At 56.5% G+C, this 14,002-nt stretch overlaps 1 protein-coding gene across 5 annotated transcripts; it reads left to right on the top strand.

Moving 5' to 3' along the window:
• Window positions 1-13,892, top strand: LOC117003350 (TNFAIP3-interacting protein 1-like). 5 transcript variants are annotated; one of them, XM_033073232.2, is made up of 17 exons: window positions 2-141; window positions 5,794-5,964; window positions 6,965-7,087; window positions 7,371-7,453; window positions 9,447-9,638; window positions 9,813-9,907; window positions 9,989-10,070; window positions 10,308-10,397; window positions 10,643-10,708; window positions 10,858-10,989; window positions 11,072-11,200; window positions 11,489-11,605; window positions 11,902-12,027; window positions 12,335-12,415; window positions 12,518-12,712; window positions 12,962-13,052; window positions 13,411-13,892. In XM_033073232.2, exons 2-17 carry the CDS (start codon window positions 5,832-5,834, stop codon window positions 13,473-13,475), a joined length of 1,800 nt encoding a protein of 599 aa, XP_032929123.1. In that variant the 5' UTR covers window positions 2-141; window positions 5,794-5,831; the 3' UTR covers window positions 13,476-13,892. The 5 variants fall into 5 exon arrangements, with proteins under 5 accessions (XP_032929126.1, XP_032929123.1, XP_032929125.1 ...); XM_033073234.2 differs by having other exon boundaries at window positions 13,406-13,892; XM_033073231.2 differs by having other exon boundaries at window positions 10,305-10,397.
• The last annotated feature ends 110 nt before the right edge of the window (window positions 13,893-14,002 follow it).

Here is a 14,002-nt window from a genome sequence, read left to right as displayed (position 1 = left end):
CTGTCAGTCAGGCTGGGAATTTCCCGGAGGCGGACCCAGCGGTGGCGGTGCTGGTGGCGGAGCGGAGGGACCCGCACCGAGACCCCGATCCCGACCCCAATCCCGATCCCGGCGGCAGCCCCGCCGTGGGGCGCACGGCAGGTGAGCTCGGAGCGCTGCGGGGCCCTGGCGCCCCCGCAGACAGGAGCCCTGCCCGGGGCACCGGGGTCTTACGGGGCACCGGGGTCGCGCCGCCACAGCGAAGGGGACCAGGCCGGAGGGAACTGCCGGGACCGGGGCTGCGCATTGTCCGTGTCTGGCCGGTTCCCGGGGCGTTCGGGTGGCCGCGGTGAGATCCCGGAGGGAGTCGGGGCCGCGCCATCCCCCGGGGATTTGCCCCGGAGCCGCCCGGTGTCGCGGGCTGTCGCGCTGATCGTGCCGTGCCTCAGTTTCCCTCTCCCGGCCAGGGCGGGTCTGCCGCCCCACCCCCGGGGACGGGCTGGTGTCTGTGTGTCTGTGTTCCCGGCGGTGCCCGGGGGGACGAGGAGGCTCGGCGGGGTGCGGGTGGGGGTCCCCCAGCCCCCCGGGCGGTGCTGGCTCCCCGGGGCGGCCCCGCTCCTCCCTCGCCCCGCCTTGCACAACCCCGGCGTTTCCCCGGGCCCACGCATCTCCTCCCCACTATCCCTGGTGTGCGATCCCTCCCGGGCAGGGCCGGTTCGTGGCCCCCTCCGTGGGGGGCTGGGGTGGCCATGGCCTCCAGGACTCTCCTGTTCGTGCTGTTTTCCTTTCCCTTTGACTTTTTCTCTCTGGTCCAACCGTGTGTGTCCGCATCGGATGCTGGTCCAGAGGCTGGAATAGCTGGAGCAGGGATGGCAGCGTCCTCCTCTTTTGGGAGCGAGGCACAGCTTTCTCCTCCCTCGTGGAGATCAGAGAGAAAAATATAGAAAAGGTGCTGTCACTGCTGCTTTTAGGTGAGAATAGCTCCAGGTGGGACTCATAGGGATGTGCATCCTCTCAGAGATCTTGCTATCGTGTTCCTGTGTCCCTGGCACAGAAGTTGCCCCCTGTTCAAGTCAAATCCAATTTTTTCCCTTGAGCTGGTTGTTCCCATCACTTGGATGGGTTATTCCCATCACTTGGAGGAGTTATTCCCAACACTTGGGGAAATGGGAGCTGTTGTGCTATTTTGGAGTGCACATTTCATGGAGAGTACTGTCAGCTGAAGTGTTCCAGAGACTGGACTTTGGGTGCTGGGATGAATTCTGGAGACAAGAAGGCTCCAACCAGGCACGTCCTTGAGAGCTGTCTCTGTGGTGAGGTGAAGTAAGCAACAAGAAAACAGGAGAGGCTTTTTGCTGCCTTTGGCATCATTCCTGGTTCTGCAAGAAATCCCGCAACACCCTTTCAGCCCGACCTACGCCAGGCAGATCTATTTAGCACAGGGCCGTGGGTTGTTGCTTGCCAGCAGCTGGTACAAAACTCTGGTGGGTGGAGGAAACTGAACTATCTACTCTTGTGGCATTGCAGATTTTGTTTTAAAGCAGCAGTTCTTACACTTTGGGTGGCACTTCGCTGGTGTAGTTTTGTGGTGTCGCTATCTGCTACTGGCTTGGTTGTTGCCAGCTGAAGCTCACCAAGTCGGACAGGAGAAGATTGCAAACAAGAAAAAAGCTACAAGGAGTGGGGTGGCTGTGCCTTGTTCTGCTTTGGAGTGCTGTGACAGGCAGCCATGATGCTGCTGAGCTCTGCAGGGAGAAGTGGAGCAGGCAGAATGAGCCAGATGTCTTTGTAGCAGAAGATGAGGTCTTGCATAAATCCCCCTCCCATGCTGCCAGGAGAGCACCACCATGCCTGGCTGTGTGTCCTGCCTGTATTGAAGCTTGGGCCCATCCCGAGGATGCAGCTGTGTGTGGTTACCCATGTTTGTAAAGCTGGCAGACCCAGGGAAATGCTTTGTTTTCTTTGTGAGTAGCCTCATCAGAAGCAGGTTGTTTCATGAAGTGTCTTCGGGAGGTGGGTTTTTGAGGGAAGAGTGGGATTTCTGACTGGGGGACATCTATAATATCTGCTGTATTTTGGGTAGGGCTCTTGCCTTTCCCACCCTTTGTGGCTAAACTGGCTGGAAAGGAACACACTGCAAGTGGAGGTTCAGACCTTTTCCTTTGAGACCTGAGCCCTGCAATGCCTGCTTTCCTCTTATATTACTTCCAGCCCAGTGGACCACACTGCCCAAAAAGCCTTGTTATTGCTGCCTCCTAAACCCAACTCTACTTTTGCTTTCCTGCAAATGACACTAGTCCAACAGTCCAGGAATGATTTTCCCTTGTTTGGGAAACTGCTGGAGACCTGTGGAAGAAAACCAGTCTGAGGGCTACAGTGTTTTCCAGTAAAGTGATCAACAAACAAACAAAAAAGGTCATTCCATGGTGTCTGAGTGGCTTTTGCTTTCCCTCTGAGGAGGCATGCTGGGGACCCAGCAGCCTCAATCATGGGAAAATTATGCTGGCAGCCTGCAGGGATTTGCTTTCACCTCCTGTGATCTTGGTGCGGAGGAGGCTTCCTGTGAATGCTGTGCACAGGAGTAAGGAAAACCCCCTTCTCCTTAGGGCTGGGCTATCACAGGATGGGAATTGAAGGGATGCCAAGCCTGCAGCTCTGGGAGGCTGCTCCCCACCCTGGGGTCACTGCCCAAAGCAAACCCCCAGCAGTGCCAGCCCCTCCTGCACAGGCTTGACATCCTAAGCCTTGGTATCTTCAGTAATTTTGAAGTAGGAATCGCATCCTTCTGCATGGCTGGTACACTGATGGCTGGGTCAGTGGTGTATGTTGTTCTGGGTGACAGCAGTGACAGCTCCAGCTCACTCCCAAGCCACAGCACAGCTATTTAAACACCACTCTGCTTTCATCTTTGCCCGTGAATCTCCCCTGCCCACTCACATTCTCATTCTCTACTTTTGCTGAGTTGCCATAAAAATTTGCTACCTAAAGGTCTTGGTGTCCCACATGGAACCAGCAATGCCCACAGGTGCCTGTCTGGCAATCTCTGACAGCGGCTGGGCGTGGAGCCAGTGAGCTGCAGCCAGGTAGCCGTGGTCCGAGCCTGACCCTCAGGCCCCAGGGCTGTGAAATACTGTCAGATCACCTTCAGAACTGTTGACTGGCAAAGAGGGAAGTGTTTTCTGGTGGTTTGGTGGTTTCTGCTGGAGTGTGTTTTCTTTGTGTATCTAACCATCATTAGGTGCTGATATATGATCCCCTCTCTCCTCCCCTCATGTTTTTATTGAAATTAGATTTTTCACTGTAAATCTCACGTGTCAGAACTCTTAAGGGGAAAAAAAAAACAACACAACAAACCAAGACTGAGATTAATGACTTGGTTTCTGGTCCCCAGAGTGACCTCTGTTCCAGCAGCTCCTTGCAGAAATTAGATTGTGGCTCCACTCCAGGAACATCCACCCTGTCCCCAGTGGTAGCTTGTAATGCTGTGGAAACCCCTCCCTCTTGCTGGCTATTGTTTGCTGGTGAATTTGCGGCTGGTCTGTGCTTCGGTCAGCTGGAGATAGTCCAGTTCCTCTCTGCAGCTGTTGTTTGAAAACAGCTCCTGTGGTCTCTCTGCTACAATCTCCCTGATAGCGTACAGACCTTGAGTAGAAGAGTTCTTGATAGAGTCTTGGGAATAGGGAATATCTGTGGCTCTGTCCATCTGGGAGAATATGGGATGACTGTGAGTGAGCTCTGCTGTCTGGCAGGGTGGCCAGTACTGCTGGACTCTGAAGGATTCCTGCAGGGATGCACAGGGGACAGGTACCTCCCATATGCTATGGGACAAGGCAAAAAACCTCCAGGTTTGGGATCTGGCATTAAGAGAATGAGGACTGGTATTTCAGGCTGCTTCCAAGCCACATGAGGAGATGGTACCACAGGAGAGGGCAACTCTTCCCTCTTCTTCCTCTCTCTGTCTTCCCTGACACATACCTGGGCTCATCCCAGTGCAGGATGCAGGTGCCCCACAAGATGGTCACTGCAGGGTGGGTTTGGTACCCAGCTCCTTCCAGAGCCCCAGGTCTGGAGCAGCACGTGGTGACTGGACAGCTGTGAGAAGCAGACTCGGGTCCCCAGCAAACCTGTGATGCCATCCCCATCCTCTGCCAGGCTGGCCAGGCAGGTAGCATGGCCACAGGTGATGGCATTTCCCAGCCATGAGGGTCCCGCTGGGCTTATCCAACCTGACCGTGATCACTTCCAGGGAGGGACATCCACAGCTGCTCTGGGCAGCCTGTTCTGGTGCCTCACCCCCTTGCAGTAAATAATCTCTCCCTAATTCCTAATCCAAACCTGCCCTCTATTTAAGACTGGCTGTGACAGTGCTGACATTGCTGGGACCCACAGGTTGGAAATGGCCCTGATTATTCCACAGCTTCCTGTCAGCTGCTCTGGGCTCCAGGAATAGCCTCTCCTCAGCTCACCCCAAACCACCACAGTTGGGCAGTTCCAGCTGCTTGTGACAAGGTCACCAGCTCCCAATAAAGGAGCCAGAGACAATGGGGGGTTTGGCAGCGCTCACGGAGCAGGAGGATGATGAGACACACTTTAGCAGAGTGCTGCTAAGGGCAGTCCCAATTCCCTGTCGCTGAGGCAGGCATTAATTACTGCTTCAGTTGTGGATGCTGCCAGGTGGCAGTTGTCATCTGGAAAGTCCCTGCTACTCCCTGGCAGGCAGGTCATTTAAATTGGAGATCAGCCTGGATCACTCATGGCATGAGCATTAGTCTGAGGTTGACATAGTTTCAGGTACAGGCTACCCCCTTCCCCTTTCTAAATGGCTCCTCTCAGCACCCTCCTGCTTACCAGCTGTCTTGGCTAGGAGAAGAGCACTTTGGGGTGCTCCTGTTGTGCCCCCAGGCAGCATCCCAGCTTCAGCTGGCACCAGGACCTTCACAGCTGCTGCTCTGCTCCATGTCCTAACAAGCTGGCATCAGGGGGGATAGTTCTGATCAGTTGTGCTGTGATTCACAGCAGCTGCTTTATCCCCCCAGGAGATGGGTGAGACCTGGAGCCAGGATCCTGCCCCAGCTGTTCCCAGGCCAGACTTCAACAAGGGGGAGGCCTTAGGCCACCCCCAAGTGCAAGAAATTGGAAAAGCAAACAGCATACTGCTTGCTGGTGTTTTGTCTCCTTGGGCTTTGCTCCCAGCCCAGCACATGCCCGGATGTTTCCTGTGCCCAGTTCAGGAAGTCGTGCTGCTGGCAGCTGGCTTTTCTGGCTGAGGAGGAGGACAGAGTGAGTCCCTGCCTGGCTCCTGGGGCTCATTCCCCCCAGTACAGCCCAAACATCCCCCAGCTGCTGGTTAAGGCTTTTGGAGTTACAGACACTGCCCCTCCCCAAACAGCCCCTCACAAGCCTTTATGCACCCCAGAAATCCCATATGTTGGGCAGGATGCCCTGGTGACAGTGCCCAGGTTTGCTCTGCTGTGGGTGAATGCTCCTGGCCTGTGTCTCCATCTCTCCTGGAATGCAGCAGCCAGGGGTTGCAGTCTTCTCTATGACTCCAGCACCCTTCATGGGTGAGATTTAGCCCCAAGTGGTGCTGCTGGTGATGCCTTCTCGTGTGACAGTTCTCATGGCTGTGAGTCACCCTGACATGTTCGCCCCAAGCAGGGCTGGAGGGGGAAGTGCCTTCACCTGGGTCACTTGTTGGCTGGCAAGCAGTAAGACACCAGCACAGCACCCTTGATCCCCATACAGTTGGGACCAGGGGACTGTGGCACCATCTGGAGCCAGAGGAAGGTGACACCGTGCTCCATTGCCTTGCAGGGATGCCTGGCTGGGAGGTAGGCGACTGAACAGCAGGCATGGATGGGAGAGGACCCTATCATATCTATGACCCTGGTGGGAGCTCAGAGGAGAATGGATCCACGGCCTTGGAGCGGCTGGTGGAGGAGAACGCCCGGCTGAAGGAGAAGATGCAAGGGATCAAGTCTATCGGTAACTGCTGTGTGCCAGGGGGATGAGATTTGCCTTTGGGGCAGCCCAGCCTGTGCCCAGAAAGCCAGGGGTTTTTTGCTTGGTTGAGGAAGGGTGCTGGTAGAAGCTGGGGGTTTTGGCACCGGGGCAGCAGCAAAGCTCTCTCTGTCCTAGAGGGCTGAGCAGGATGTTTGAGCTTTTTCACACAGCGATGCAGAGGGAGCAAGAATTTTGATGAACTTCTGGGGTGTTTGGTGGTGGAATAAATGGCTGGAAAGAAAAGTCAAGCGCTGAAGCAAGGACAGCTCCTTGGAGTTCATGTGTGCTGGGAGCTGTTCTGCTTTTGATGAAAATCCCCACCTCCTGCAAGCCCTGTTGGGCCAAGGGCTTTTCCCAGGTGTTTCTCAAGGAACCTGATGTTGACTGCTCCCTGCAACAGCAGGAACGTGCTGGTGTTGAAATGTTCCAGCTGAGTTGGGCCACCCTCTTTCTTCTCCTTGTCAACCTTCCCCCGCTGCCACCCCCAGTTTTGCTTTCTGTCTCGTGAGCCAGCTTCCTCCTTTGAGTCCTGCTTCTGCAGCTGAATTTCCACCTGCCTCGTGATTCCCGTTGTGTCACCATGCCCTTACCTGGGCCAGGGACTCATTGGTGTGACAGCAGCCCCCCCTCATCAGGAGAGGATTGCATTGTTCATGCCAGACCCCAAAGTGGGGAAGTTAGACCTGTAAGTCCATCACCCAGGCTTAAATTTGTCTCTTCTGAGAAGCAGAGACCTCTGAGAGCCACAGTGGTGCCTTCTGCCCCCTGTATCCAGTCCTCTGTGTGTCAGCATGAGGATCTCTGAAACCAGCGGGCCGCTGATCCAGCTTTGCTATTGGATTTATCCCAGAATAGTTGTTTCCAGATTAAGGAGGACTATTGTGAGCACTGCTCCAGCCAGACAGGGTTTTTGGTGGATGGGCCCACTGCAGGACAGACCTTTGGGGAAGGAGGCTGAGCATCCTTCTGTTGCCCACAACAGGAGAGCTTCTGGAGGAGTCCCAGGTCGAGGCATCCAAGCTGCGGCAGAAGGCAGAGGACCTCGTGAAGGACAACAAAATGCTGATTGGATCATCTTCCTTGGAGAACTTAGTGGAAACTGGAGGTAGGAGATGTGAGGTTCATGCGGGAGGAGTAACCTGATGTCTCAGAATCCTGAGTTTGGGGGAAGGGAAAGGCTTTGCAAGAGACTTTAATGTAGGTCCCTTACAGCCGTGTTATCTCTGGAGTATATCATGCCATCCTCCCTGCTAAAAAGAGGTTTCTGTGACATCCCCATAGGTGGGGTAGAAATCATCCATCAGTGCCTGTCCTGCATCCCTGTGCCAGGTGGAGAGAGGCCCTGCTCTCCAAAAGGCTCATGGCTGCATCCTCTCCCCTCTCCGCAGCCGTCGGCCCTGATCCCAGCTTTGTACGGGCAGCCCCAGGCAGTGCCCAGCCGGATGTGGAAGCACGGAAATCACCTCCGAGTGTGAGTCTGCTGGATGTGGAAGCTGGTGCTGGCATGGCTGGAGAGGGAGGCACTGTGCATCTAATTAAAGCAAAAGGCAAAAGGGGTCAGCCTTTAGCCTCTAGAAATAGGGATGAACCTGAAAGGAGGGGTCAGCTCCCCTGCTGTACTCCTGGTGGTCCCTCTCTTTGTGTTGTGGGCATCTTGGGCTGCCATTCCCTGGGCAGCTCTGACCTGGCTGCCCCCCTCTTGCAGGGATCCTCCTCAGAGTTTGAGATCGTTGCCATGGAAGCACAGGGGTTTCCCCAGGAAAGCACTGAGTGGCCCTCCTGTCTGCAGAATTTGGGGTTGGGGGCTGAGGAGTCAAGTCAGTGTCAGGAGTTTAGGGGTGTGCAGGGCTGCACTTCTGTGCCTAGGCAGGCACCAGCAGGGCTGGCTGACCCATGTCAAGGCAGCCCTTGGGCAAACCACAGAGGAGGGATAAACTGGACATGGATCCTTCCCCAAATACAACTGGCCTGGTTGGGCCTGGGTGAGGGTCCAGTGAAGCAGCCTCAGCCAGATGGGGACACCAATGTCTGCAGATGCCACATAGCAGTGACAGGAAGAGCTGTGACAACACAAGTGGCAGTCGGTGATGCTCTGATGTTCAGCTGGTGCCCACACTGGGTGGGAGGACCAGGCCTCCAAGCCATGTCATTGCTGAGAGGGTCTGCCCTAGCCAAAACACCTCTGTGTGCTCCATTTGCTGCCCCCTGAATGTCCTCCTGACTGTCATGTCATTGCCCCATCCTGTCCTCCTCTGATATTTTGTGTGCTGAAATGGAGGGGAGAAAGGATGGGGAGTCCAAGGGGAATGAACATCAGCTGGCACCACATGGTACCAGTAAGAGGAGATGCTCTCCTTGCACATCCCTGTTTGCGTTGGCCAGAGAGGCTCTTGGAGGGGTTGAGTTTTACTGTGTGCTTCTGGGGTTCAGCTATGAGGTGATGGAGAACAGAATGGGATCTGCTTGGACACTAGCTGCTGATGCCTGAACAGAGTCCCAAGTCCTATGCTCACACCCAGATTCTCCCATCTTGGGTCCTCCCGAGCCAGCAGGGTGGGACAGGACATGGGTGGGAGGAGCTGGCTGTTCTGTGCCCCACACACACCCTCCCACAGCAGGTTTGGGGCTGTAAATTTCAGGGTCAGAGTGCTGGGGACACACTGGGCTGCCCTGTGGTGCAATCTGGGCATTCCCACAGGCAACAGGTGAGTCAGTGTGGCTGGGAGCAGGTGTAGGTGTGCCAGTACATCCCCAACTCCTCCCAGCAGTGCCACGTGTGACAGCTGCTGTGCCAGTGGCACCTCCTAAGCTATGGAGGAGTTAACCAACTATACCAGAGGAGCATAAACCTCCTGGGGACACTCCCCATGGGCAGGGTACACCCTGACACTGATGGGTGTGTCCTGACCTGGGCTTTCCAGGCTGTTTAAATCCCGTGCGTCACCTACTTGGCTGTCACCTGCCAAAGGGTTCGGGTGCCTGGTGCTTGGCGTGCCACAGTATCAGGAAGCACAGAAGTAGGACAGGTTGAAGGAGAGCATGGGAATTGGGGTAAGACCACCACCACTTACAGCATGGAGCAGGGTGTCTGTAGAGAGGACAGTGTCAGAAGCTGGGATTTTTAGTCTCGGTGCAGATGGGAAGAGCTCAGGTGGAGAAGAGACCAAGGGTGGAGATGCCTCCATTGCTGTCAGCAATTTGAGAGTGTGTTCTGCTCAGACTGTCAAGGGGCACAGGGATTCCATGGGCTGCTGCATGTCCTCCTTCACCCAGGGACTTGGTGTGCCATATCCAGCAGCTGGGAATCAGACCTTTACAAAGCTGACACAGTTTTTCAGCATACTAAGAGGTGCTGGCCCAGCTCTCCACCCCAGCGCTGGTTGGGACATAAAGTTGATCTGCCCCAAGAGGAACTTTACAATACTCCTTGAACTTGTCTGACCACACCTGATCCCCGTTCCCAGGACTTGGAGCAGCCACCAACTGAGGATGCCAACCTGCTGCCCCAGCTGCAGCAACTGGAGAACACACTGAGTGGCTGTGCCAAGGAGGCCAGCAAGGACCAGGTCTTTGTGCGCATGGGCTACATGGCCTCCGAGCTCAAGCGCTTGGCCTCCAAGGTGCACAAGAATGAGCAGAGAACATCCTTCCTGCAGGTGAGCGAGGGCTGGCCTGGCACTTCATGGAGATTTTCCCCCTTCTGTTTTTTCCCAGCAAACCCCTCCTGCCCACCCTGAGGTGGACACCCACCTCCTTAGTGTGACCTGGTGGGAGGTGTGGGTAGCCCAGGGCTGGCCGTGGTCCTCATGCTGGCAGTGTTCACCCTGCAGACGCTGTGTGAGACCCTGCACAGTGAGAACAAGGAGCTGCGCACCAAGCTGGAGCACGACCTGGAGCAGAGAAACCAGGCTCTGGAGAAGCTCAGGTGAGGGTGGGCTGTGTGGATGGGGACAGGCTGTTCTGGAAGCTTCTTCCTGCTGACCCATCTCTTCCTGTGGTTCCACAGGTGTGAGAACCAGGAGCTCCGGAGGATGGTGACGCTGAGCAGCCAGGACAATGGGAAGAGGGAAGCTGCTGAGCAGCAGCAGGTGAGGAGGCAGCATCTCCTTGGAGAGGACTGGGAAGGAGGCAGGGAGCCCGCTGATACATCAGCAAAGATGGCCTCATTTAATCGAGCCCCAGTTTGTCCCAGTATGACCAGCAGGACTTCTGACAGTCTCAAGGGGATGGGGGAGGCAGTGGGAGGGGAACTGGCTTGAGTTTGGCCAGCCTTGGGCACAGCCTCCACAAAAGGCCTGAGGGTCCCCCCCATGCGCCTCCAGCAGAGCGGGGCCATGGTGGAGAAGGCGCCGGGCAGAGAAGAGCTGGAGGCCAAGGAAAAGAAGGTGAAGATCCTGGAGCACCAGCGCAGGGAGGTGAGGACCAGGCTGGGAGGGAGGCACCACTAAGGAGGCGGGGAGTGGGCAGAGGGGGCACATGGCTGGGATGGGACTGAAAGACTGGGTCAGGGCTTCAGAGCTGCAGGGAAGCACTGCTGGAGCTGGGATCTCCATCCAGCTGGTCCCCAAAGTGCTTTCGTGACAGGATTCTGCTGGGGACCACCACAGCTGGTTCATAGCAGGATTTTGGCTCCTGTTCAGCCATCCCTCTCTCCCTGCAGCTGCTGGAGGTCAACAAACAATGGGATCAGCACTTCCGCTCCATGAAGCAGAAGTATGAGCAGAAGGTAGGGCTGGGTGCCTGGGGGCACATTTCTGCTGGGGGCTGGCTGTGGGGACTCAGAGGACACGGTGTAGGGAGGTTTAGGGGCTGCCTGTAGCTCCTTTTCCCCCATGTGGGTCCTTGCAGGCCAACGTCCCCACTCTCTCCTGGCAGGTCACAGACCTACACCAGGAGCTGGCTGAGGCCCGCAGGGCAGTGACTGAGCTGGAGTCAGAGCGGGAGCAAAAGCAACGAGATTTTGACCGCAAGCTGCTCCTGGCCAAGTCCCGGATCGAAACAGAGGAGGTAAGTCCCTTGGGAAGGGTGACAGGGAACTGCCAGCCCTGTTGCCCTGCCTTGGCTGATCTCTTCCCCCCTGGTCCCGCAGGCAGAGAAGGAGAGGCTGGGCATGGAGGTGAGGGACCTGCAGCAGAGGATGCGGTTCCTGCAGGAGCAGCTGGCTCCTGTCACCAGGCAGCGGGAATACCAGGAGAAGGAGATCCAGAGGCTGAACAAGGTGAGGCCCAGGGTACAACCCCGCACTGTGAAATGTCTTTAATGTTGTCCAGTCTCTTCAACTCTCTCCAAAATCCAAAACTGACCCTGATAACCCACTCTTGCCCAGTCAGATACTCGTGTCAGACTTACCCACATCCCTCTGGGCTCTGAGGAAGGGGGCTTCAAGGAGGGTCTGTTGTCCTCCTTGCCCCTGCCCACTTCGCACACTGAGAACGTGCCCAGGGTCCTGCAGTGATATCTTGGGCACTGAACTTGCTCTGACCCTGCTCCCTCCTCTTCTGTCTAGGCACTAGAAGAGGCCCTGAACGTCCAAGCCTCTCCACCACCCATCTTTGCCATGGAGCCGGCAGGGAAGCTGCCACAGCAGGAGCTGCTGACCCAGAATGAGCTACTCAAGCAGCAGGTAGGACAGGACACAGAGCCATTGGGGACAGGGAAGGAAATACATGGCCTGAATCTGCACAGCAAAGAGCCCTCTGTGCCAGCAGCAGCCAGGCAGGTGTCAGTGCTGGGGTGGTGGAGGTTGGGGACCCAACTCAGCATCCTCCAGGATTAATCTTAAGGACTGCAGCTACAGGCCATGGAACCAGCTCAGCTTGGCATGGCCAGTGGAGTCAAGGATGACAGCACAGTGATAGGGTTGCTATGGGGAGGTGTCTGCCCTCTGCCAGATGCACCCACATTCTTCCTTCCTGCCAGGTGAAAATTTTTGAGGAAGACTTCCAGCGGGAACGGAGTGATAGGGAGAGAATGAATGAGGAGAAGGAGGAGCTGAAGCAGCAGCTGGAAAAGCTGCAGAAGCAGTTGGTCCTCTCCAACAACCAGGTAAGCAGCGCTGAGTGCTACTAGCAGCACTCTGGGAGCCCTGTGTCAACTGCATGTGTCTCAGAAATGCTCATCCCCAGTGTCAGAGTCCCTGTACATGCCTAAGAGTAGGGTCTGAAGAGGACAGGAAGGCCAGAAGTGTGTTTTTTCTGCTGCTTGTCACTGCCAGAGCATCTCCTTTCATTCATCTCTTTCTGCACCTTTCCTGGGGGTCTGGAGACTGGTGCAGGCATTCCCTCAGCAACCTTAACCCATGAAGATTGGGGGTGGCCAGGTGGGCTCTGCACTAATCCCTCTTCCTTCCCAGCTGCGAGCCTCCAAAGATGACTGCCAGAGGGAGAAGGAGGAGAAAGAGAAGCTGAAGAAGCTGCTGAAACAGCACAAACAGGTAGGGAAGAAACCCTCCCTGGGCAGAGGGGCCAGAGGAGGCAGTGGGTGGGTGGTGGGCTGCCCTCGGGATCTCTCCAGCTTCTGTACTTGCTCCTTACAGGCTTCTGGAGAGAGGCTGCACCCCGAGCCAGGGCCAGGGCCGCTGGGCCCAGCCTGCCCCATGTACCAGTACCAGTACAGTCCCCCCATGGCTCACCCCATGTACCACGGCTACGAGGAGTGGCAGCAGATCCGATACCCGCCAGCCATGCCGGGCGAGCACACGCAAGGACAGAACTTCCACCATTTTCCCCCGGTGAGGCTCTAGCTGTGCCAGCAGGAGGGAGAGCAGAGGGTGACATATGGGTGGGTCTGGGACTTGCTGCCTTTCAGGGCCACTGAGTCCCAAAGCAAGGAGCTGAGCGCGTGTGTCCTGGTGGCATGTGACTGCTCAGTCCCTTTCCTTCCCTCCTTCTCCTCCTCACACTGTCAGTCAATCACAGATTGCAGCCTCATGATCCATACCCCAGGTAATTCCCTATTCCTGTTCCATCTCCTCCTGCAGCCCGAGTGCCCCTGGCGCCCGCCCTGTGCCATGGCTCGCAGCCAGAACGCCCAACCAGTGGCCGGGGTGAAACCAGTCCCCAAGGACTTGGGTAAGGCTCAGACCCTCCCTGACAGGGGTTCCCATTCTTCACCCTGAGACTTGGGGCACTTGGCTAAACACATGGGGAGGGATGGTGGCACAACTTTCCTGGCAGTGGCCATTTAACCTTACCCCTCCCTCCCATCAGCTGAGGGGATGATTTTGCCATGGGATTGGTCCCTGCTGTATCCCTGCCAGCATCCCCACAGCACCTAAAGTCAGGCTGAGCCCAAACAGCTGGTGGAGTTATGGCAGTTGGTGTTCAGTGGTAACAGCCATGCCATGGCTGGCACCCTTCCTGTGGGGCTTGTGGGAGAATGAAGAACTGTGCTTACTCTGTGCCACCCCTCTGTTGTGTCTCAGAACAGGCAGGTCCTGGATTGCCCTAACGCCGAGGACCAGCCACACTCCAACACCAGTGGAAGACGAGTAGGGTGTGTGTATGTGCCCGTGTGTGTGTGTCCAGGAGCTTCCTCCAGCTGCCAAGGCCTGTGCAAGGACATGTGCTGCACGTGGGGGGCTCATCAGCGCCTTCCCCCAAGGAAATCATGAAGGAGGGACTAAAGCTGGCATCGTGGTGGCAGCCAGCATGGGGTCAGTCCCCTGCAGCCATCCCCTTCCCCACGAGGAGCCTGGCCTGGCATTGCTTTTGACCCAAGCCAGATCTTCAGGGAAGAGGAGCCAGTGTTTCCCAGGAGCTGCCCCAATCCAGAGCCCCTGGAGGCGCGGGTAACAGCGGGGACTCTCCCGGTGGTGGGAGACCCCACACTCGCAGGCAAGTGCTGGCCGCAGCCCTGGCCCAGCCTGAGGGTGGCTGGTGTCTTTGTATTTATTTAAGGACTGAAGTGTGTCTGAGTCTCTCTGGTTTTGTCCTGAAAGCTGCTTCCTGTGGGGCAGCCTCTGCATGGGGAGTGGGAGAGGGAGGGATACGAGGACTGTTGGTCCCCATGTGCTCAGGTA

Source organism: Catharus ustulatus, chromosome 15 (genome assembly GCF_009819885.2).
Source record: "Catharus ustulatus isolate bCatUst1 chromosome 15, bCatUst1.pri.v2, whole genome shotgun sequence".
NCBI lineage: Eukaryota > Metazoa > Chordata > Aves > Passeriformes > Turdidae > Catharus > Catharus ustulatus.
Note: the sequence above shows the minus strand (reverse complement) of the source record. Positions and strands in the feature narration are given on the sequence as shown.

Bases quoted from the DNA above. Each gene is read 5' to 3' on its own strand.
- LOC117003350 (XM_033073231.2), top strand. From the start codon at position 5,832: ATGGATGGGAGAGGACCCTATCATATCTATGACCCTGGTGGGAGCTCA. The intron at 10,398-10,642 runs GTGAGGACCAGG...CTCTCCCTGCAG, and splicing joins TGGAGCACCAGCGCAGGGAG to CTGCTGGAGGTCAACAAACA. The intron at 12,416-12,517 runs GTAGGGAAGAAA...TGCTCCTTACAG, and splicing joins TGCTGAAACAGCACAAACAG to GCTTCTGGAGAGAGGCTGCA.